This window comes from Eschscholzia californica, unplaced genomic scaffold (genome assembly GCF_041429995.1).
Source record: "Eschscholzia californica isolate CP2 unplaced genomic scaffold, dmEscCali1.0.p SCAF_2, whole genome shotgun sequence".
NCBI lineage: Eukaryota > Viridiplantae > Streptophyta > Magnoliopsida > Ranunculales > Papaveraceae > Eschscholzia > Eschscholzia californica.
Genome location: NW_028238309.1, coordinates 12,901,003 through 12,923,830, shown reverse-complemented (window position 1 = coordinate 12,923,830; position 22,828 = coordinate 12,901,003). Strand labels below are relative to the sequence as shown.

Below are 22,828 nucleotides of genomic sequence, written 5' to 3'. Positions count from 1 at the left end.
CACTACCACCACCACCACAACTCAAACCTCCACCACCATTATCTCTCAACCACCACAACCATTGTATCTCAACTACCACTACTACCATATCTCCACAACCACCATACATGCACCACCACCACCACTGTACTTTTACCACCACCGTACCTCCACCACCACTATTTGTATCTCAACCACCACCATCGTCGTACCTTTACCACCATCGTACTTTTACCATCACCATACCTACACCACCACCACCGCCACCATTATACATCCATCACCATTATTCCATACCTCCACTGTATGTCCATCACCACCACCACCATACCTCCACCACCCTCATACCTCCACCAACACCATCCCCATAATCCACCACTACCATCCCATAGCTCCACCATCATACTTTCACCACCACCACCGTCACCACCACCATCGTACCTCCACCACCATCACCACCACACTATAATCACATCACAACCACCACTACTTCCATCACCATACCTTAAAGGCTCCACCACCACCAGCACCACCATCAATATCACAACCACCTCTTCCAAAGAGTAATCATGAAAATCATAAAATAAATTTAATTGAAATCAAGTATCTTTATGAAAAAAAAGTAAATTCCATTACCAAATTAACTTTCTGAATTTTTTTACCTATAAGTACCTTTTTTGCCAAACATACTTATGATTTTTTTTTACTTTTTTGAAGCAAAAGAACTTCTACAACAAGCAAAAGTTCAATGACCAGGTTTGGCTCGACCTGGACAAACCCGAGCCAGGTACCGATTATGGGCTGGGCCAGAGCATAGTCAACCCGACTCCTGCCCAGGAATATTTAACTCGAGTTGACTGGTTTCTTATCGGCCCGTTTGGTATTGGCCCGACCCGATAAGCACCATTACATGAACTGGGATTTGACGGATTCATTGCAAATAGGGGTCTATATCATTGATTTCGAAAAGTAGGGGTGTGTTCCAAATACCATTAAATAGTTGGAGGTCTATATGAAACTATCCCTTTTATTTTATTTTGTTTATCAACGGTCAGGATTCATTAGGCTTTGAAGGGGTGAGAAAGAGAAACCATATGCATACTAGTTGTGGCGCTTGAACCACAGAAGAGAAGAGAAGAGAGAGAAAGTTAGAGAGAGAAAGGAGTTTGGAGGTTGTGTGCGACGATCAAACCAAAGAGATCTTATTTAGAGAGGCAAAATTTTTAGAGAGAGAAAGTTACAGAAGCTGAGAAAGAGATTTGAGATTCCTTTTTAAGTTATAGAGACTTTCAGAAATTTGTAAGATCTTCATATCTTATTTTCAGACTCCATGGAAACGGTAAGGTTATTATTGTTTTCATTCAATTTGATTGTTTATTTGCTTCATTTCTTAAAATTTAGAAAAATTGACTGATTTTTTGGGTTTATTTTGATGTATTTTGTATTAGTGAGGATGATTTCAATTTGATCTTAAGTGATTAATCATGTTTCTCTAGATTTATGGACAATTCAAAGAGGGTTGTTGAATAATTTAGTGGGTTGTTGAATAATTTAGGGGATTGTTGATAAAACTGCATGTTTGCTTGTGGGATTTTAGATTAGGTTTAACTAAATTCAAAGGGGGAATTTAAAAAAAAAAGGAACTAAATTGGAAGAGGAGAATGACATTTCATGCAAAGAAAGGAATGATGAGATCAAGAGATGATGGAAATGTGGCATCTACTTCGGAACATTTAGGAACTCCACCTCAAGTTCCATCTACCTACTATACTTCGAAGCGAAGGTGCGCTAAATCTCTCTTAATTGTGGTCATTTTTTCTCATGTGGGATTTTCTAATGGTATGTTATTTTACTTTCAGTGGTAGCAATGTATTTACTTTGTTAGCAAAGAGAGAAATTTCTCCTAGAGCAAAACAGTCTTCGAAAAAATTATGGGGAGATTCGTATAGATGCAATGCTGATCGGTTAGGGCCAGATTGCGATGGAACAGATGCAAAACATGCTTTGGTTTCATGGTAAGTTTTCTTGTTAAGATATTCGTTTTAATTTATTACATTTGGGTTATTGTATAAGTACTTTAAATAATAACGTCATGCTCCAAAATCAGCTAATTTACTATCGGCATGCTGGTACCACGGTAGGATTACCCAAGTGCATACTTGTATTTTGAATATTGTATTGCGATAACCTTTCATCGTTACAAACAATAATTTATCCTTAACTAGTTATTATCTAGCGTTTCAAACCAATAACAAGATCTGCATAGCTATTTGCTGTCCATTCTGGGATTATGGTGCAAGACAGTCCCATATTTTTGTCATTTTCCTTGAGTTGAGTACGAGCCCCCATATAGTTATTTGTTGCACTTGAGCTTTCAGTATGTGAGTGAGAATGAAATTTGCATTGGTATACATGTATATATACACACACATGTTTACTAACGTAAACTGCATCTTGAATATGAAAGAATTAACATTTTGTTCGTTGATGGATCTTCCGAATAATATATATATATATATATATATATATATATTGCCCAAGTCTGGAAAGAAACCAATATCTCCACTTCTACGTAACATGGACACTCTATTTTGTTTCTTACCTGTGACAACTAACGGATACACCAAAACACGTGTCTGATACATGTGGACACGTATGCTCTCGATGTATAATACCTGATTAGAACAAGTACACAGGAAAAAAATTATATGCTTGCAACATTTCATATAATTAGTTGTAAAAGTTATAAAAGTGATGATCTTTAATGAGTTACATACATCCTTGTGCATTTAAGTTGCAGACATTTGATATTCTTGAAATATAATAATTTTAGGGTAGAGGCAGAGTCCTTGAGACATTTATCGGCGAAGTATTGTCCTCTACTGCCTCCTCCAAGGTCGACTATTGCAGCAGCATTTAGTCCGGATGGAAGAACACTTGCTTCTACACAGTAAGTTATGATTTTGTTTTTATATTATTATATTTTGTGTTGGGTGATTTGGTTTTTCTTCTCCACCAACTGAACTATATACTGCTTTGGGTCCAGTGGTGACCACACGGTAAAGATAATTGATTGCCAGAGTGGGAGCTGCTTGAAAGTGTTGAGCGGTCATCGTCGAACGCCTTGGGTGGTAAGAACATTGTATTTTCAAGTTTATATATATATATATATATATAAATGTATATATTTGTGCATATGTGCGTTAATTGTTTTTCCTTAATCACAGTAGTTATCTGAAATCCTGTGTGACTAGACTACTTCTGTCATTACATATTTTTTCTGCTCACGTTCCAATGGAATTTTTGCAGGTTAGGTTCCATCCGCTACACCCAGAGATACTTGCTAGTGGAAGCTTGGACCACGAGGTTCGGTTATGGGATGCAAATACTGCAGAGTGTATAGGATCCCGTGATTTTTGTAATTTCTCTTTCAGAGCTTCTTAGTCAAAAGTTCTTTTAAAACGATAAAGCATTTATATTTAAAGTGTAAATGTGATATTTGACAGTTTTTCTCACATGCAGACCGTCCTATTGCTTCTATAGCCTTTCATGCCCAAGGGGAACTTCTAGCTGTAGCTTCTGGTCACAAGGTAAGGGCCCATTATCTGGAAGACTGGGACTTTGGACAGTTAAATCATTTGAAGGAGGGGGTTGATTGACTGACATACATTTCTATTATATCGATTTGACATTGTGTTAACTTCTTTCTTTGACATTTAAAATCCTTTTATAGCTGTACATATGGCACTACAACAAGAGGGGAGAGACATTTGCACCTACAATCGTATTGAAAACTAGGCGCTCACTCCGGGCTGTGCATTTCCATCCACATGCTGCTCCATTTCTTTTAACAGCTGAGGTAAGAAATTTTGCATTTGTATTTTATTCTTAATACTCTTTTGTCTTCTTTTGTGTTTTTAATTGAGTTACTGGTTAATTGGATTATTTGTAGGTCAATGATCTAGACTCTCCAGATTCTCCGATGACACAGGCAACATCTGCGGGTTACTTGCATTATCCTCCTCCTGCTGTGTTTTTTGCAAATGTTCATTCTGGTGTTCGTAAACAAAGTGAAACTAATCTGTCTCCTTTATCTTCTCCGTTCTTGTTCTGGCCATTTGCAAGAGATGAAGGAAGAACTTCTTTGCAACATGTGAATAGACCTGTTGGTTTAAGTAGTTTGCAGCAAATGGTTGATTCTTCTGCTTCTTTGCAGCTTCAAAGTGATATAAATGCAGGAAACCAGCACGACTATCTGGTTTCACCTTCTCCAATGGAGGTCTCTCCTGTAATTCATTCGAGCTCATATCAGTTACCAGAAGACTTGGAAAATGCAGTGCCCGACTCTGCCATGGACATTATGGAGACTACTGAAATGAATCAGCAAAATGATAGCCAAACTCTCAATAGGCAACCTAGGCCAGGCTATGAGGTCACACCTGGAATCTATCTATCAAATGTTTCTGGAAATTCAGGTCTCCAAATGCTTTTAAGAAGTGGTGAAATCGGACAAATTCATCAATTTTTTCCTTTTGGCGACCCAATGTTTTGGGAACTTCCTTTCGTTCAAGGTTGGCTAATGGGCCAAAGTCAAGCTGGTTTACATCCAATGGTTCCTCCTAGTGATGCCATTCATGATAACTCATCTGGGATTCATTTAACTGGATCCTATACTGCAGGCCTTAATCTGCTTGCACGTAGTGCGGAATCACAGGCGCTAAATGGTGTTAGTCAATCTAGAACATCTGGAAGATCTGGTGCCCGTCATCGGTCTTCTCGTTCTCGTTCTACCACACTATCTGGAACTGGAGAAGGTGCTGCTTTTGTTAATATCACAAACGGAGAAACTGAACTTCAACCTGTTGTTGCTAGAACTGAATCTGAACTTGCTTCATCATTGGCTGCAGCAGCTGCCACAGAATTGCCCTGCACTGTGAAGCTTAGAATATGGCCACATGATATTAACAATCCATGTGCGTCACTTGATGCAGAAAAATGCCGCTTAACTATCCCCCATGCTGTCCTTTGTAGGTATATCTTCTCACTTAATTTATGTTAGAAACTCTATCTCTCATTGAATATTAACATTGTTATTATACTATGTTTGCACTTGGCAGTGAAATGGGTGCTCACTTTTCACCTTGTGGGAGGTTTTTAGCAGCCTGTGTTGCATGTACACTTCCTCATATGGAAGCTGATCCTGGGTTGCAATCACAGGTGCGGCATGGTGTCACTGGGGCCTCGACATCTCCAACACGACACCCTATTTCAGGTCACCAAGTTATGTACGAGCTTCGCATATATTCCCTCGAGGAGGCAACGTAAAGTTCTTTCTCTTATAATGTTACAGTTAGTCCCAAGTTTCTTATCTTCCAAATTCTATCTAAAACTTGCTTTATATTTTTTAACTATTTTCCGTTATTTTTGGGTTTATAGTTTTGGACTGGTGCTTGCATCACGGGCAATAAGAGCTGCTCATTGCTTGACTTCCATTCAGGTCAGGTTCTTCTCGAAGATATACATAAGCTTTTAATCCGTTCGCTAGCACAGCACATACACAGATATATATATTGTCAGCTGGTCTGCCTGGGTTTGCTATGCATTGGTTTTGGCTGTTCGAGTAAAACATGAAATATACTTCCTCGACCAAAAAGTTTGGGCTATGACTCTCCTCTTATAATCTTACATTAATATTTATATGCTAAATTGGTGTTTCAATTTGCTATATTTACCATTTGTTGACACTGTTTAAACATCATTTGTAGATCACTAAATAGTAGCTTTCGTAAACTTTCATTTAACTTGTGCATATATTGTTTCTGTTTGCAGTTCTCCCCCACATCTGAACACATATTATTGGCCTATGGTCGACGTCACAGTTCCCTACTTAGAAGCCTTGTGATCGATGGAGACACTACAATACCCATTTACACGATTTTGGAGGTAAATATAATGTTTGTACTCTAATGATATATATGCACGTGCGACACACACACACATAATATATATATATATATATATATATGTGTGTGTGTGTGTGTGTGTGTGTGTGTGTGTGTGTGTGTGTGTGTGTGTGTGTGTGTGTATTCTAAGAAAAAGGACCTAATAGCTAAGAACATATGCACAATTGAATCCCTGTACTGCCCTTTTTCTGTTCCCCCTAAGGCCCTAACTGACACCTTGTACAGATGCCAAATTCGTACTGATAAGGTGATACCCATGTTATATAGATTTTAATAGTGCATTTACTACATGAAAGCATTGATTTTTAAATCAATCTGCACAGACAGTTCTTTATGGATGCTATTATTATGTCTTTTTAGATTAAACTATTTGATAGTATATAGTATGGCTCTATTTCAACCAAGAACAAATATTACATTTGGAGGTGACGTTTCTAATTCCTATTTCTTTTAATAGGTATATAGAGTGTCAGATATGGAGCTTGTGAGAGTGCTTCCCAGTGCGGAAGATGAAGTTAACGTAGCATGCTTTCATCCTTTGGTTGGAGGTGGTCTTGTTTATGGAACTAAGGTGTGAATATTCGAGAACTATACAACCCTATATATGAATAAATGCTTTGACTAAACTTCTTTTAAAGCTCAGAGTTAACTTTTTAAGTTTGCGAAGTGGTTGGCTGTATTTACTTTTTCTAATTTTAAGTTCAGATTTAATTTCTGAAACTGCGAAATGGTTGTCTGCGAAATGCAGGAAGGGAAGCTTAGGATCCTTCAGTATGATAGTTCTTATGGTGCAAGTACGGGGCTAAACTTTTTCCTTGAGGAAAACATACTTGAGGTAGAGCGAGAGTTATTTTTCGGTTCATGTCCGACGAGGATTTTATTATATATATCTTACAAGAGTCTTACTTAAATGCTCGATTACCTTTTCTTAAATTTCTAAGTTTTGGGTGTCTGTCTTCTTGTTGTAATGTTATGATTGCATTATTGTTCACTTCATATTAATATCTGTTCTTTGATGTAGGTCCCAACATATGCTTTAGAATGCTAAAACCTGATCATCAATTTCCATTCGAGTCGAACCGCTTTTTTGAATGGTAACTCTCAACTCAATGTCTCTCTCTCTCTCTCTCCCCCCACCATTGTTGTCTTCGTCAAAGCCTTACACTCTGCCTTCATCACCATTGTTGTCTCTCTCTCTCTCTCTTACACTCTGCCTTCATCACCATTGTTCTCTCTCTCTCTGTCTCTCTCTCTCTCTAGCTCTAGCTTTACAGTACTGATAGCATTTAACATGTTCTGATTTTGAACCTTATTTCAGGAAACAAGGAACGCTTGGTAAGTGAATACATGGTATATATCCCTGTCGGAATCAAAATACAGAGTTCGAATTTCCTCAAAAAAACATTGATAGTTAGCTCCAATGTTTCTTAATGATTTAAATTCATCACTTGTTGTGTTAAAGTAGGAGAGTAGAACGCTATCATAGTGATGAGGAAAAAAAGAAAAGAAAAACAAGTAGGCTGGATTTTCAGATACTGTTTTAGTGAATGTATCAAAATGTAATTTACATGGATTTGTTGTTTAATGTTCAAGTTTGGATGCTAAATGTGCTCCCAATTTGCTTCTCATATTCTTATAAATTATTGTTTGTTCTCGGAGGTTTTCTTTGCCCCTTTTGCCAGACTTAAATCTCCTTCGATGCTACTCGTTTCTCTCTTGGATTCTGTACTGTTGCAGTTTCTAATTCTATCTACTGTTTGGGTGTTTGACTTTTGATTAATTTGTTAGCACCTTGTTTTAGGTGTTGATTCAGCAGGAACTAGAACTGTTTGCAGTATCATTTGCATCGGATTGGTTTGGTTCACCGCTCGGACATATATGCTTGCGTCTCTCCTCGATCTAGTTGTTTCTTTTACTGCTTTGGTATTATGGGACATTTGCTTTCTTAGGTTTTATGTGACTTGTCTTCACTTTGACTCGCGTACACTCTCTTTGTTCACAATTTACCTGTTCTTTTCACTTAGATGAGTACTTGTACTTGAGGTTTTTGGGGACATGATCTCTATTTAGAAGAGAATTTTGTGGGTACCTCGAGAAAGTTGTAGTTGAATGATTCTTTCACTTGTTTGCGTTATATGTTCGATAGCCATGTTTGAGGAGTCTTAGATCTGTTTTCTCGTCGGTAGGGAAGTGTCGGTTCTTTGCTAGTTTTTGGGATCTACCTTGTCTGCCCAGAAAAAAGAAAGTTCTGTTCTTGGTTTGTTCCTTTCTGTAAAAGGCGTTCAATTATACAAACAGTATGGATACCAAATTAATACAACCTGTTATCAAACTATACAAGTCAGTTAAATCGAGAGATTTTATGATATTTTTCTAGGGTCTGAGAGGAGAGAAATGGAGATGAGAGAGGAAGAAGATGAAGATGAAGATGAAGATGAGAGAGGGTCTGAGAGGAGAGAAATGGAGATGAGAGAGGAAGAAGATGAAGATGTAGATGAGAGAGAAATGAGTAGGGGTGAAAATGAGAGGGAAATGACTAAGGAGGGAGCTAGGAGCTTTTTTTTTTTTTTTGTAGAGAAGAAAACAAAAGACACTAGGACCTAAACAAAATAAGAAAGTAAGGAGACTGGAAGATCTGATCGAGCTAGCCAAATCCAGGTTCCCAAATTCATACGACTCCATTTAGCTAAATGATCCGCTCTAGCATTTCCTTTCCTGTTGATGTGAGAGTAAATAATTCTGATGAAGTTTCCTTCGAGCTGACGTACTTTGTCAATGAGTTTGACTGCTTGCCAACCAATGTCTGCATGTTCCCCGTTGAGAGTTTGAACGATATTACTATTATCACTTTCAATATGAAGATATGCAATATTCTTTGATGCCGACCATTGAAGAGCTTTGACAATTGCCCAGCATTCACATTCTTCTGCGTTTTGGCCTCTGAAATTACATGCCGAGGCCGCCAGAAAATTGGCTTGATCATCGTATATAACACAACCAATGCCCGCGAATTCCTTCCCGTCCAAAAAAGAGGCATCTACATTAATCTTGATGAACGGAGCTTTCGGAGGAGACCAAAGGGTGTTCCTTTCATGAGGTTGAGAAGTTAAAGGAGACTTAAGGAGTTTCGGTGTGCTATGAATTTGATCAATAATCATCATAGGTAAGACCTTTGTATCCGAGAAGCATTTATCACACCTCGCTTTCCATATCTGCCACAGTATATTAGCGAAAAGTCCACTAATCTGCTCATCAATATCTTTCCAAGAAGTAATCCAGTCTAGAAGATTAGTAATGTTGCCAGAAATAATATTAAAATGAAACCATACCACAGTAGCTAAATCACAATGTAAGAGAACATGTATCATTGTTTCAGGTTCCCGACAAAACGCACAGTCAAATTTATGGTCAATAAATTGACCAATTTTATTCCGCACTGGTAAGCTGTTCGTACAACATTTCCACAGGAATAGTTTGATTTTTGGTTGAATCGGTAAATACCAGATGAAATTCCATTCCTTAATATCATACTCATTATATTCAGTACGTAAATAATAATACATGGATTTAATGGTGAATTTACCTGATTTGGTAAGAGACCATCGTGCAGTATCGTCCATATGTTCCTGTAGGTTGATGCTCAAAATAGAATTAGATATATCACTATTAAAGCACTGCGTAAGTATATTCGTATTCCACTGGTTATTAATGATAAGTTGGGAGACCTTAGTGAGGTTACTATTATTAATGTTATCAATAGGTGGAGGGTGATTAGGGATCCAATAATCAGACCATATGTTAATGTTGGTACCTTTGTTGATATCCCAAAAGGTTAATTTGGTAACTTTGTCAACATGTTTGGAGATGGATTTCCAGAACCACGAGTGATGGTTCTTAGCACTAATAGGTCTATGATCTTTGTTGAAGTATTTCGCCTTGAGAATCTTAGCCCAAGGAGAACCAGGATCTTTGAGAAGACGCCAAACTAACTTGCTAAAAAAAGCTTGGTTATCCAGAACCGGGAAACGGAATCCAAGTCCTCCTAATTTTTTAGGAAGACAAATAGCGGACCAGTTAATAGTATGAATCGCTTTAGATTTTCCCCACCAGAAAGTTCTTTGAAGAACTTCAATGCGGTTACTTATACCCTTAGGGATGGCAAAGCATTGCATTTGGTATCGGGGAACAGCCGCCGCTATCGTGTTGATAACAATAGCGCGGCCAGCGGGAGAGAGGAGAGATGTCTGCCATTTAGAAAGTTTGTTTTGAATCTGAGTAATGAGGGAAGAAAACAACTTCCTTTTATTAGCACCTATGAAAAGATGAGTTCCGAGGTATTTGTCCAGATTGGAGGATTGATGGACCTTAAAGTCGCGAATGATCATACGTTTGAATTTCGGGTGGGTGTTTTTCAAAAAGAAAATGGTAGACTTAGTGAAGTTGATCATCTGACCCGAGGCTGAACAGAAGGTGACCAGAATATTCTTAAGGGACGTGATATTGACAAGAGAGTTCTGACCCAAAATGATGCATTCATCAGCGAAAAGAAGATGCTTGATAGTAATGTTAGTTTTGGGAATGGGGAAACCATGAAAAGGTATGGCATTACTATTGGTTTCAAGAAGGCGACTGAGACCTTCCATGGCAAGAGTAAACAGAAAAGGCGACAAAGGATCGCCTTGCCTAATTCCCCTACTGACATTAAAAGTAGGGCCAGGACGACATTTATAAGAACAGTCATGGTCGAGGTGGAAATGCAGGTGTGAATGAGACTAATCCACTTGGAGTTGAAACCCATCCGACGCATGATAGTTTCTAAAAAGTTCCATTCAATCCGATCAAAAGCTTTCGACATATCCAGCTTAAGCGCAAAATAGCTCTTCGATCCTTTGATGAGTTTAAAGGAATGGACCACTTCTTGACTGATGATGATGTTATCAGTTATCTGCCTCCCGGGAACATAAGCATCTTGAAAAGGCGAAATGATGTCGGGAAGCACAAGTTTAAAGCGATTAGCCATAATCTTGGTGATGATTTTATAGGTGGTATTCATAAGACTGATAGGACGATAGTCAGCCGTAGTCTGAGGGGTTTTAGTTTTAGGGATAAGACAGATATGAGTATGATTAACCTGCTCAGGAAGAAGAGTGTGAATAAAAAAATCCGAGACAAGCTTGATGATATCGGCCTTCACCGTATCCCAATTAGTTTGATAGAAAAGAGGGGGAAAATCATCAGGCCCCGGGGCCGAATCAGCTTTAAGCGACATGATGGAAGCATGAATCTCTTGCTCCGTAGGAGCGCAAGTAAGAGCCAGGTTGGTGGAGTCAGAAATTTGATCTATGAAGAGGTTCAGTAAGTCATCGGAGACAATCGATCCCGAAGTAGTGGAAATGTTCCCAAGATTGGTAGAGAAGATGTTAGCAATATCCAAGGCCCCCTGAACCCAAGTACCATTATTGTCCTTAATAGCCGTAATGCGGTTCTTCCGATTCTGATTAATAGCTTTAGCATGGAAAAATTTGGTGTTTTGATCACCCAGCTGAATATTGTCATTCCTGGATTTGGCTCTCAAGCTGATTATAAGCTTCTTCTAAAAGAAGAGTTAAATCATGAGCATTCTCACAGCAATCAGCATGCTGGAGAGCCTCAGTAAGAGCTCGAATCCTGGTGTCAAGGTGACCAAACACCTGTTTATTCCACCTGGCCAGATAAATCGCTAATTGGTTCAGTTTGGGTTGAATAGACTGATGACTAGGAGGCCAATGATCTCTGATAAAGTTACCACAATCCGGATGAGACATCCACGTCCCAATGAATTTGAAAGGACGCTTACCAAGATTGGCCAAAGCTGAGGTAGTCAGAAGAATAGGAATATGATCCGAACCAACTCCCGGCAGATGAGTAACCAGAGAAGCCGGAAAGTCCATCAACCAGGAATGATTCGTAAGGCCGCGATTTTGGGGCATACAAATAAGTCTTGAGGGCATAAAGACTTTAGTCAACAATATTTGACTTAGGGAACATCTTCATTTTAAGTCTAAAAATTGATTTTGTCATTTTTTGATCCATAATCTTCATCTCGACATTTCTCTAATATCTGCCCTTCACTTTCTCTTTCTTTCTCCGGTTGCTCTCTCTCTCTCTCCCACTTCTTCTTTATCTGCGCTCTCATAGTTTCTCTCTTACTGGCTAGATCTCTCTTCTCACGTCTATCTGTCTAGCGAGATTTAGGGTTTAGGAGTGAGAGATATTTACAACAAGAGAGATCCGCAGAGATAGAGAGCGACAGACCAAGATAGAAATAGTGAGGAGAGATCATGAAATGGAAGTCGAAAAGCTTTATAATAAGAAGAATAACACAAGAGATGGTTGGAATGCAATGAAAATGAGTTAATTGGTTGTCTTAATTGTTGTTGTTGATAAAAAAATGGGGAAGAAATTCAAATCAGTGGAGAAGTTAGGCACATCTTATTTTTGGTTTCAGTAGCTATTATTGATAAAAAATGGAAAAGAAATTCAATAGAGTATTTAGGTACTAACTTCAATTTCTGGTTTCAACTAATAAGTAGCTATTATTGATCGATATGGGGAAGAATTAAATGAAGAATTTAGGTATAACTTATAATTGCTCGAGAAGTGTCTAGTTTGAATCTATTTCTTTTTTTTATTGAAGGGAGAATTACTGAAACCCCCACCTTTTCATAATACCCATTACTGAAACCCCCACCTTTTATTTATAATTACTGAAACCCCCACCTTTTCATAATATACATTACTAAAACCCCCACCTTTTCATAATACACATTACTGAAACCCCCACCTTTTTTTATGAAAATGTGGGGCTTTCAGTAATGTGTATTATGAAAAGGTGCGGGTTTTAGAAATTATAAATAAAAGGTGCGGGTTTGAATCTATTTCTTGGTTCACCTTTATTTATCTGAGGGTATAAATTGCATTTTTGTAAAGAGTTAGATGCAGGGAGAGAGAGAGAGAGGCGGGTGATGATTGGAAGTTGTGGCAGTAAAGGTGATCAGAAGATGAAAGGGCAAAGTTCAATCACGTTGACTTTCAAGCTAAAAAATAAATATGCTCCATAAGTTCATTAGGATTGACTTACTCCTTATTCCCCAACACCCCAACCATTTTTATCATTCGAAAATCATTATAAAAGGACACCACAATGGGGAAACAAAAATATTTTCTAAGGTACAAAATTTTGAGTAGAAAATTTCAATTTCTTTATGCTTTTCTTTGTTTTCCCCAATCCTACTACTATTTCTTTCCATGCCGTTGAGAGTCGTCACCAAATTGCCATTGCCAACGAATTTTTTCTTCTGCAAATGTTTCTCTCCCATCTTTCGTCCATCACCTCCGATGTCACCTCTAATCACCACCACCATCATTTTTTTTTCTCTCCCTTTCTTTCTCTCAAACTTCCTTTCTCTCTCTCTCAAACTTTAACTTAATTTCTCTCCCTCTTTCTCAATCTCACTGTTCCACTGAAGCGAAGGGTTCCCTTCGTAGAAACTCCCTTCGTCTTAGACGGTTTTGTGACCCTTGATCGAGGGTTTGAAATCCTCGAAAAAGGTTTCTTTCTCGAGGTTTTAAGGGTTTCGCCTGTAACCCTACCCTTTTGTCTGAACAGTCAAATCGAGAGAGAGAAAGAGAGGGATGGAGGAAGTTACAACTTTAGAGAAAGAAAGGAAGAAATAGTGATTTAGGCGGGAGAAGAGATAGAGAAAAAAGGGACAGAAATGGTGGTGGTGTTGGTTTTAAAAATTTGTACCTCTGAAAATATTCTTGTTTCCCACAAGGACTTTATAAACTTAACAATCCCGACGGAAGTAAGAAATGAGGCTATCTGAATATTTGACAGAAATATAGAGGTCCAAGCAGGAAGCAAGCCATAAACTAAGGGCCATATTAAAAATAACCCTAATAAAAAGTCCTGAGTTCTATTAATTCCTATACAATATCGAAGTACCCGGATCCGGAATCCTAGTAATTAGGGTTTCTTGAGCCGGTTCGGTTCCTAATTTTTCTATTGTTAGGGTTTTTAGTTGCCTATAAAAGGTTTGGAGGGGGTGGCTCTCCATCAGAAAATTAGGGTTTTCAGAAAAGTAAACAAGCGTTTTTCGTAGAGAGAGAAGATGGGAGTTTTTACCTTCGTTTGCAAGAGCTCCGGCAACCAATGGACTGGAAAGCAAGTATCTGGTGATGTTGAAGCATCTGCTGAATCAACCTACCAGTTGCAGAGGAAATTAGTTCAAGAATCTCTCTCTAAGGATTCTTCTGGTGGAGTTCAATCTTCCTTTTCCTTGATCTCTCCATCATCTGCCGTTTTCCAGGTAATAGATCGTCTCTTTCTATATCTCTAGATCAGGAGTTAAATCTAGCTTTTTTCTCTATCTATTTCAGTAATGTCTGAGATCTTCAAATTAAACTCTCAAGATTTGATTTCGCATGTTCAATTGTAATAAAGCCCTAATTTTTATGTTGAAAAGTATGTTATTCAAATTAAATCGTCCACTTTTGTTCTTCCTTCGATTTTAATAACTATTAGTTGTATAGATCACCAAAAAAATCATAGGTTGCTATGTTGTGTTTGCTTAGTTTTATACTGATTACCTAATTTTTGTTCATTCATTCATTTGATCGATTAAATAGCTAAGATTTGGTTGAACAATCTTATAAATAATATTTGGATAAGATGCTAAACTTAATAGTTAACTAATGATGTATCTTCGGAAGTTAAAATTTGTTAATTGATTTGAATTTGTGTTGTCAAGATTTATGACTGAAAATAATTTGATTTCTGTTCTGAATCATGGTATGATGTGCTACTTAGTATGTATAATAATGTGTGTATATATATATATATTATGACTCTGAAGGCGCCAGTCCGAGGCCAAAGGACCAGGAAGTACGAGGGCACTTGGACCGGCCTCAGGCAGTGCTGTTCAAGCCCAGCATGGATTAGGTCCTATCCGAGTGCCTTCGTACTTGCCTAGTTCGTGGGGTGCAAAGATAAAAAGCGGGTTTGAGGCGAAAGGACCAGGCAGTACGAGGGCACTCGGACTATCCTCAGTCAGTGCTATTCAAGCCCCCACGAATTAGGTCCTATCCGGGTGCCTTCGTACTTACCTAGTTCGTGGGGTGCAAAGATGGGAAGCGTGTTTGAGGCGAAAGGACCAGGCAGTAAGAGGGCACGGATTAGGCCCTATCCTAGTGCCTTCGTACTTGCCTAGTTCGTGGGTGCAAAGATAGGAAGCGGGTTTGAGATAAAAGTAGGAGCACCTAGAGACGATCCCAATATATATATATATATATATGTTTGACCATTAGATTCACTGTCGAAATCATTCGAGCACTGCTGTGATTGTTGAGATGGGACTAGATGTTTGCTTTTTTATTCAAACTGTATATTTTCCAGGAATTCTTTATGCTCTGTCCTATAATATGTGCTTCCTTGTGTGCATTCTTATCTTCTCCCAGTTTTATATTGGTGTATTAAATATTTTGATCTATGATGTTTATATCTCAGGTGATCATTGGAGGAGGTGGAGGCGGTGGTGCTTTCGTTGGTGGAGCAGCTGCTGGAGGTGGAAGTTCCGGCGGAGCCGCTGCTGCTGAAGCACCTGCAGCTGAGGAAAAGAAGGAAGAGAAAGAGGAGAGTGATGATGACATGGGTTTCTCCCTCTTTGATTAGTTTAATTATTTTATATAACTCTAGTTTGCTATTAAGCCCTCTCTCCCCGTCTCTCTAAAGAGTGAATTCATGAATGATCATTTAGATTGTTAATTTGTTTTAAGATGGTTTAATATATATTAGGGTTTGTTTTGACATATATTTGATAACTTCAGTTGGCTGTTAAACTTTCTTGCATGTTATGGAATGTGTTCTCTCTTGGCAACTACTAGTTCTTGACAATTCATGGTCCCATTTGACATATGTGTGGTAGTTGCTGCCCTAAATTTCTAGTGTTGAAGAATTTTCTCACACAAAATAAGACACAACATTGGAACAAGTGAGTAATAGGCATGCTCCATTTAGATATTTCAAGATATTAAAATTGGACAATAGATAAATCTTTTTAACCCTTGGAAAAAGTAGTGTGGAGAAAAGAATAGTAAAAAAGGTGTGCCTTCAGAAAATTATGTACTACTAATTTGGCTTTTTTTGAGTCCCTTTAGAATTTTCTCAACTAGCAAAACCTTAATTTGGTGGCTATTGTTTGAAATTACATTATCATTAACTCATGATCATTAAAATATCAATCAGAAACCTTGGTTACAAGTGAAGAGACCAATTTTGATTAGTATATAAGATCTAGCTAGAGGTATCTAAATTGTATTCAACTTGAGCACAAAATCGTTTTTCTTTCTAACTCATGTTTTAATTCTCCTGTAGTATGTTATAACCAGGACTAATACACATTGTGAATAAACACAACACAATATATTTGTTGTAACACGGTATGAATAGAAATGATCATTCTTTTTTAGGGTTTTCTTTCTCTTTCTAGAGATTTCGTAATTTTTGTTACACTTACGAAACTACCTAAATGTCAGTTCATAATACGTTACAGTTATTTTTTTTACCCTCTACTTTTTCACCTGCTTCCTTCTCGGTCTCCTATTTTGCATAAATTCAAAAATGATCTCATATTCTTAAACTGTCAGTAAACTTTAACAGTTGATTTTTTTCGTTTTCCTTACTATCCTTCCTTTAAAATTAACTCTCATATGTCCGTTCTATCTTCTTCGATGTATGAGAAGCCGTCATTGCGGACCTTCACGAGATTATATTTGTAAAACAAACAATTTGGCATTTTGAATTGAAAATTTCTTATAAATACCCAAAATCTCTAATGTTTTGACAAATATCAACCAATTCTTCAAGTAATGGAGGTTCACGAAACAAGTCTTTAGAGGATAAACGACTAATTCTAGCATCTATAGAAGTAAACTCATCATAATTAGAATGAACCCTCATGTTCGAAAGTGATAAAGTAACAATAAGATGAAGATGAACTAGTTCAGGGAAACCAGAAGCAATACCCATTAACTTATGCTTCATCTCCAACAAAACACAATATATCTAGGATCAAAATACATCCAACTGCATACATATTAAGACAAGAAGAAGAAATTTCTAAAAGATCATGGGATCTAAAACCTTTAAAAGATGATATAGTCTGAAGATCCAGACAAAAGTGAAATGAACAAACAAGTATGAGTTCAAGGAGGAAGATCTTTTGCCCAACAATTAAAATTTAAGAGATCAAGACTAGAGAAAGAAACATAATTTTCTAACGAAGTAATAACATCAAACCTAACTATGCGAGCGAGATCTCATTCATTCAAAATGAGAGAGATCTTCCTATCTTTCTCTTCTCCGAAGCTACTCTTTCTTACAAACAAGTATCCTCTAGTACTTTATCTTGTTGCAACATTCTTTTCAAGGCTACCCTAGTAAGTTCCACGTCTTGTCGCAGAATTTGGACCATCTCATCCTGGAACCTCTGCCAAAAACTTTTCAACGATTCACTTTTGTTCTGGGCAATGTTGAACAGGTCCTCCAAGCTTTTTGCGGGTACCTTATTGCCTTGGAGTGAAGTGCAAAAGGCTGAAGCGAGTTCGTCGAATAATTTTATAAATTGGACGAGAGCGTGACATTCCAGAACCTGGCGCCACCTTTTACAACAATGGGGAAATCCCGCCACATGATCGATCCATCAATTGTAACTAGATTTATTAGCCAACATAGTTTTGGAGAAAAACATCTAGGTCCCCTGAGCTATCACAAGTTTCCAAGGCGGGGCATTTGCAATCTTAGGGTCGCTCAACCCCCAGTATCTCCAAGTTGAGGAGAGGCGGGGCGAATCTCCCCTGCAAAGATGTTTCCTTCGTGGAGACTTTCTTGGCCAGTTACCCTAGTTAATGTGTGACTAGGGCATCTAGGGAAGGTTTCGTCTTCTCTTTATTGGGTTCCAACTCTGGATTGGGGGGTTTCGCCCCCTTCGTATTTAACCATGATAGCAACTCTTCCTACCCCTTTTCAGGCATTCCTGCTTCTTTTTTCTTTTTAGAGCTTCCTGCCTTTTCAGGATCTTTATTGGCTCCCATGAAGGGGATAGAGCCCACTACCGTGGTGGCGAACAAGCTCCTTCACAGGGAGGGACTAGATTGTTTCCCTTTTTCTCTCCGCCACTTTAGACTTCCTCAATTGGTCCATTTCTTCAGGATGTTTATTGGCTGCCATGAAGGGGGTTGAGCCCACTACCGTGGTGGCGAACAACCTCCTTCGCAGAGGGTTGAGCATATTGCATAAGCGACATGTTCTTTGTGTCACGTCTTTTATCTTCCTTCAAGTGCGCAATTTTTGACGCTAGATCTTCCTCCGTAAACATGATGGTCTCGAAATGGTTCTAAATTTGGCTTTTAGGTTATCACTCAGGGTATAAATATTCAGCGAGCCAAAAGTGAATTACACTTTCGTTACTCCGGGGCAAAACCTGCAAAAAACTCAGAAACCTCGTTGACGATCAAGTTAGTAAGGTGTTTTCGCTGTTAAATAGTTGATTTTAAAATTTTAGTTTAGATATTGAGCCTTGCATGCTTGATTAGGGCAAATCTGTTGCTTTATATAGGTTCGGTTGGTCGACTGTGTCGCGCGTCTGAGGCGAGATAGTGAGGATCCACCGACTTAGCTAAAGCCACGCTTTTGCAGTCGTAATAAGGATATGTTTCCTTATTTGTATATGTTTTGTATTCGATAGATCTTATTGCTGATGTTGTAGATAATTTGTGGAAATTTGCTTTTCGGCATATTCTTGCTTTCCACGTTGCTTGGTTTTTGTGCCCCAGACTTAAGTCATGTCAGGCGTTAGGTTGGGACACCGAAACTCAGATTCACCTTCCCATACCTTGAGGCAAGATGGGCTTAATGGCCGAGTTGATCTCCGCAAACCTTCCTTACTACCAAAGGTCTGAAGACAAGACTGTGACTAGGGCTAACCTGGTTGGTTTAAGAGGCAAAGCAGGGTTTGAAGGTGCCTAGGACACTTGTGCCTACCTCCTAGTTCTAGGCTTAGGTGACAGAGCTCTTTCGAATTCGCCTCCCTGCTGACTCGGACACATATTGACTTATTGGTTCTCTTTCTTTGACTTATTGACTCGGTCAACTGACGACCAATATATGGATCATCAAGTACAATACAATACATAAACGTTACGAAGATTTGAATATTGACAAAATTTCTGAAATACTTGACCCGAGTGTAGGGGTTGGAATCGGACCGGACGGGCAGTCTGCGGACAACCACCCTCCCGGCCCGGGCAGAACGAACACATGTCATCAATGATCGCTCGGACCATCGGACTAAACGGAATTTACTTGGGGAAAAGGCCCGTCCATGACCATTTTTGTTGTCGGACCATTAAGGAAGGTTTAATAACAAAATGCCTAAACATAACTAAAGATCTCAATTTATTGGAAAATTACTTTGAATGTAACTTAAATTACTTAATATATACATTTAATAACAAAATAAAAAACTAGAAATTAGGAAGTAAATTCATGTGAATGATCTGTTCACCCTCTTCAACTTCAGTTGCCTGTTCATTTAAATTGTTCATCAGATGATCAGGCACTAGATAAGAAGCTATATAAATATTAACAGGAAAAAAAAAGATCAGATTTGTAAATTAATTGCCATCATAATGAGTTAACATAGATTGCATTAATGAATGCCTAATCTATCCTTTTGCCTCGAGTATCCAGAACTCTTTTGCTCATCTCGTTGAGAAAAACCATTTAGACGTGTAAACCCCTGCCATGAGTCTACCCGTATTGTCCCAAGATAAAGGAGACACTCTGTGAAGCCCGACCTACCATTCATGATCAAGGGCGCAAAGGGTGTCTTAGTCTGGGTGGACATTTTTCTCAAAATTACCTTTTAGGGAGTTTTACGCTTAGTCTGGTATGTGTTATAATGAACTATTTAGCCTAACTAACATCCACGACATAAAGCGTAAATAAATAAGTAAATGCGCGCGAGAAATAAATCAAACACATATGGATCCTAGTAGGGCCCCTAGTCCTAAAAGATCTAATCTTCTTATGATTTCTTCTTGTTTCGCCTTTTGGTTCACCAAGATCGCCATCTTTGAAACTTCTATTGATTTTTGCCACTCGAATTAGGATTTCCATCCTTGAGTTTCTTCAATGGACTCATAGACCCTAAACTCTAATTATAAGACTCAAACGATATGCAGATCATATATACTTGAAATTAAAATTATTACAAATTGCACCAATCCGTGCTTAAAACAAGAATGTAAGAAATAACTTTCTATGGCCATACTGAAGGGGAATAACCTAGTGTATCTCATACACCTAATTGTCTAGTGTTGGTAGCGGAATCTCAAACATCATATGTTTAACACTAGTTTCCAGGATCTATACATGAACATACCAATGAACTAGATTGGAAAGATGATTACCTCTTAATCGCTTTCCCACGAACTAAATTCCGACCAGTATTCGGAAGATAAGAGCTCCAAGTGTAGCTCCTCTACTTGAGACACCGAGTAATGACTTGAACTCCCTCCTTTCAGTCAGCTAGGACCTTCTTGAAGGTTGAGATGAAGAACTCCTTCTTCTTGACTAGATATTTGAGAAAACTCCTTTTCTCTCTCTCTCTCTGAGATGTATATTCTGAAACTCTTTCAGACACTTACAATTCTGTCTATGAATTGCCTCTCAGTTGTGTGTCTCTTTAGGTTGTATAATTAGGTATATATAGAAATCCCTAGAAGAGGTATTAGACTCAGACTAGGATTCCATAAACCTAATTATTAGGCAACACCCAAAATACCCTCCATTGGGTCACTTAAGTTGGCCGGCCAACATAGCCCTTTATGGGCTTCCTTGGCCGGCCCACTTAGGGCCTAGCCGGCCATCACATGGCCGGCCCTATTGCCTGGGCCGGCCATCACATGGCCGGCCTCCCTAAAGCCATTCCGGGCCTCCCTTTTGGGCCCAGACATGTTTATCTCTTCGGACTTCTCCGAATCTTTCAGGACTTACCAATAAGGGATCCAATCCACTTATTTGCCATTATCCATCTAGTCAATTCTCTCCGTTCAAATCACTACTCTGTTGTGTAACCCTTGTAGGATCCGGTCTATGTTAGCCGCGAATCAACTCCTTACCAATAATGGATCCAATCCACTTATTTGCCATTCTTTCTCTAGTCAATTCTCTCCATTCAAATCATTACTCTGATGTGTAACCCTTGTAGGATCCGGTCTATGTTAGCCGCGAATCAACTCCTTGATTCGACGATCGTAGTTGGCTTCCAGCTAAGCATTACGACCCCTAATTGGACCGGACTAATGATCTTCCGAGTAAGGTCATTAAGATCCTATTAGCCAAATTGCACGCATTGCATCCTTGGTCGAAGGACACTCCTTCGGAAGGATACCATTCCTTCAGACTTCAGGCATTATATCCTTCACATACTAGTTTCCGCATTCACATCACATGCATTCATATAATATTCAAGGCTAACAATTATATAAGCATGATCACCCGGAAGATACTTTTATCGACACCTCTATGTCACATTACGGACCTTAAGTCTAAATTCAAAAAATTCGACTAATGTTGTGTTCCGGTTTTATCTTTTATGATTTCTAGAATCAAGTTCAACAAAAACTCCGTTTGGGCTTTTGAAGAGCCTGGGTCAATTTCGGAAAAATATGGTTTGACTCTTAATGATTTCCCAAATCAATTTTAAGAAAAACCTGGTTCGGGCCTTCGGGTGGCCCAACACAATTTCGATAATATTTGGGTGAGACCAGGAGAAAAGTTAGACTTTCGTCAGAAAAACTCCCACTCGGGTCAAGACCCGTAAAACTTCAGCCCATGGACCTAGTCAAATTCGGAATAACCCGGGACAACTATGGGTCAAGGCCCAAGACCCTAAGGTCAAAGCCCAACATGGTGGTCCGACCCAAAAGAGACTTGGGTGGTCCATGGGTCCGACCCATGCTCGGCTTGGCTCAAGGTCTAGTGCATAGGATTGTGCGCAACACGTTTTGGTCGAGACCAGACGCGTCTAGACGCATCTCCGTCTCGACCCATGATAAGGACGCGTCCTGAGACTAGGTCAGGACGCTGACCTATGGCTCAGTCCAAAGGCATCCTAGATGCGTCTGGCCTATGGGCGAAGCCCTAGGGCTATCTCGGTCCTCGACCGAGATGCCTAGGGCACTTTAGACACATCCTAATACGTCTGGTGGAAGCTTCCAGACGTCCGAGACGTGCTTGGATTACCAGGAGCAACCCAGACGCGTCAGTTGGGAGCTCCTAAAAGCATGTTATCGTTTCGGTATTGTCTGGTCGCGTCTCGGACGCGACCAAGAACCGAGTTTCCTGTGTTTCCGGACTCCAAGTCTGGAACGGCCTCGGCCAGGAAGGCCGAGACCTTACACGCGACTGCTGGACGTGTCCTAGACGCGTCACGACCAATTTTTAGCAACTTCTAAGTTGCATCCGGCTTCCAATTTTTTTTTCTTGTGCTTCTAAAGTTGTTTTCCCCATGTATTTAAAAACTTCTAAAAACCCAAACACTGGTTTCAAACGATTTCTAAAAATCAATGAAAAACAATACTTTTGAGAACACTTTTCAATACCGAAATTAATCAAAATCGAATCTTTTGAAACTCGTTTCAATCATCAACTTTGAAAATCAATCTGAGAACTTTTAAATTACATTCAAAATCGTCAAATTGAAGCCTAAAACACTTTTAGACATAACTATCTAGCTAATCAATCATGGATTAGTCCGAAACTTAGCAAAAATTAGCTATTT

At 38.9% G+C, this 22,828-nt stretch overlaps 2 protein-coding genes across 10 annotated transcripts; both read left to right on the top strand.

The window, feature by feature from the left end:
• The first annotated feature begins 923 nt into the window (after positions 1-923).
• Positions 924-7,548, top strand: LOC147556323 (uncharacterized). 9 transcript variants are annotated; one of them, XM_086664188.1, is made up of 17 exons: positions 924-1,318; positions 1,577-1,762; positions 1,839-1,994; positions 2,813-2,929; positions 3,026-3,110; positions 3,289-3,397; positions 3,502-3,569; positions 3,713-3,838; positions 3,932-4,793; positions 4,890-5,010; positions 5,097-5,300; positions 5,416-5,476; positions 5,809-5,922; positions 6,400-6,513; positions 6,691-6,777; positions 6,964-7,036; positions 7,261-7,548. In XM_086664188.1, the coding sequence occupies exons 2-16, from the start codon at positions 1,641-1,643 to the stop codon at positions 6,988-6,990; spliced, it is 2,373 nt and encodes a 790-aa protein (XP_086520314.1). In that variant the 5' UTR covers positions 924-1,318; positions 1,577-1,640; the 3' UTR covers positions 6,991-7,036; positions 7,261-7,548. The 9 variants fall into 9 exon arrangements, with proteins under 9 accessions (XP_086520314.1, XP_086520311.1, XP_086520308.1 ...); XM_086664185.1 differs by having other exon boundaries at positions 4,887-5,010; XM_086664187.1 differs by having other exon boundaries at positions 1,050-1,318; positions 1,635-1,762; positions 4,887-5,010.
• A 6,366-nt stretch (positions 7,549-13,914) lies between these two features.
• On the top strand, positions 13,915-15,791 carry LOC147556322 (large ribosomal subunit protein P3z-like). Its single transcript, XM_086664191.1, has 2 exons — positions 13,915-14,293; positions 15,490-15,791. Exons 1-2 carry the CDS (start codon positions 14,096-14,098, stop codon positions 15,652-15,654), a joined length of 363 nt encoding a protein of 120 aa, XP_086520317.1. The 5' UTR covers positions 13,915-14,095; the 3' UTR covers positions 15,655-15,791.
• The last annotated feature ends 7,037 nt before the right edge of the window (positions 15,792-22,828 follow it).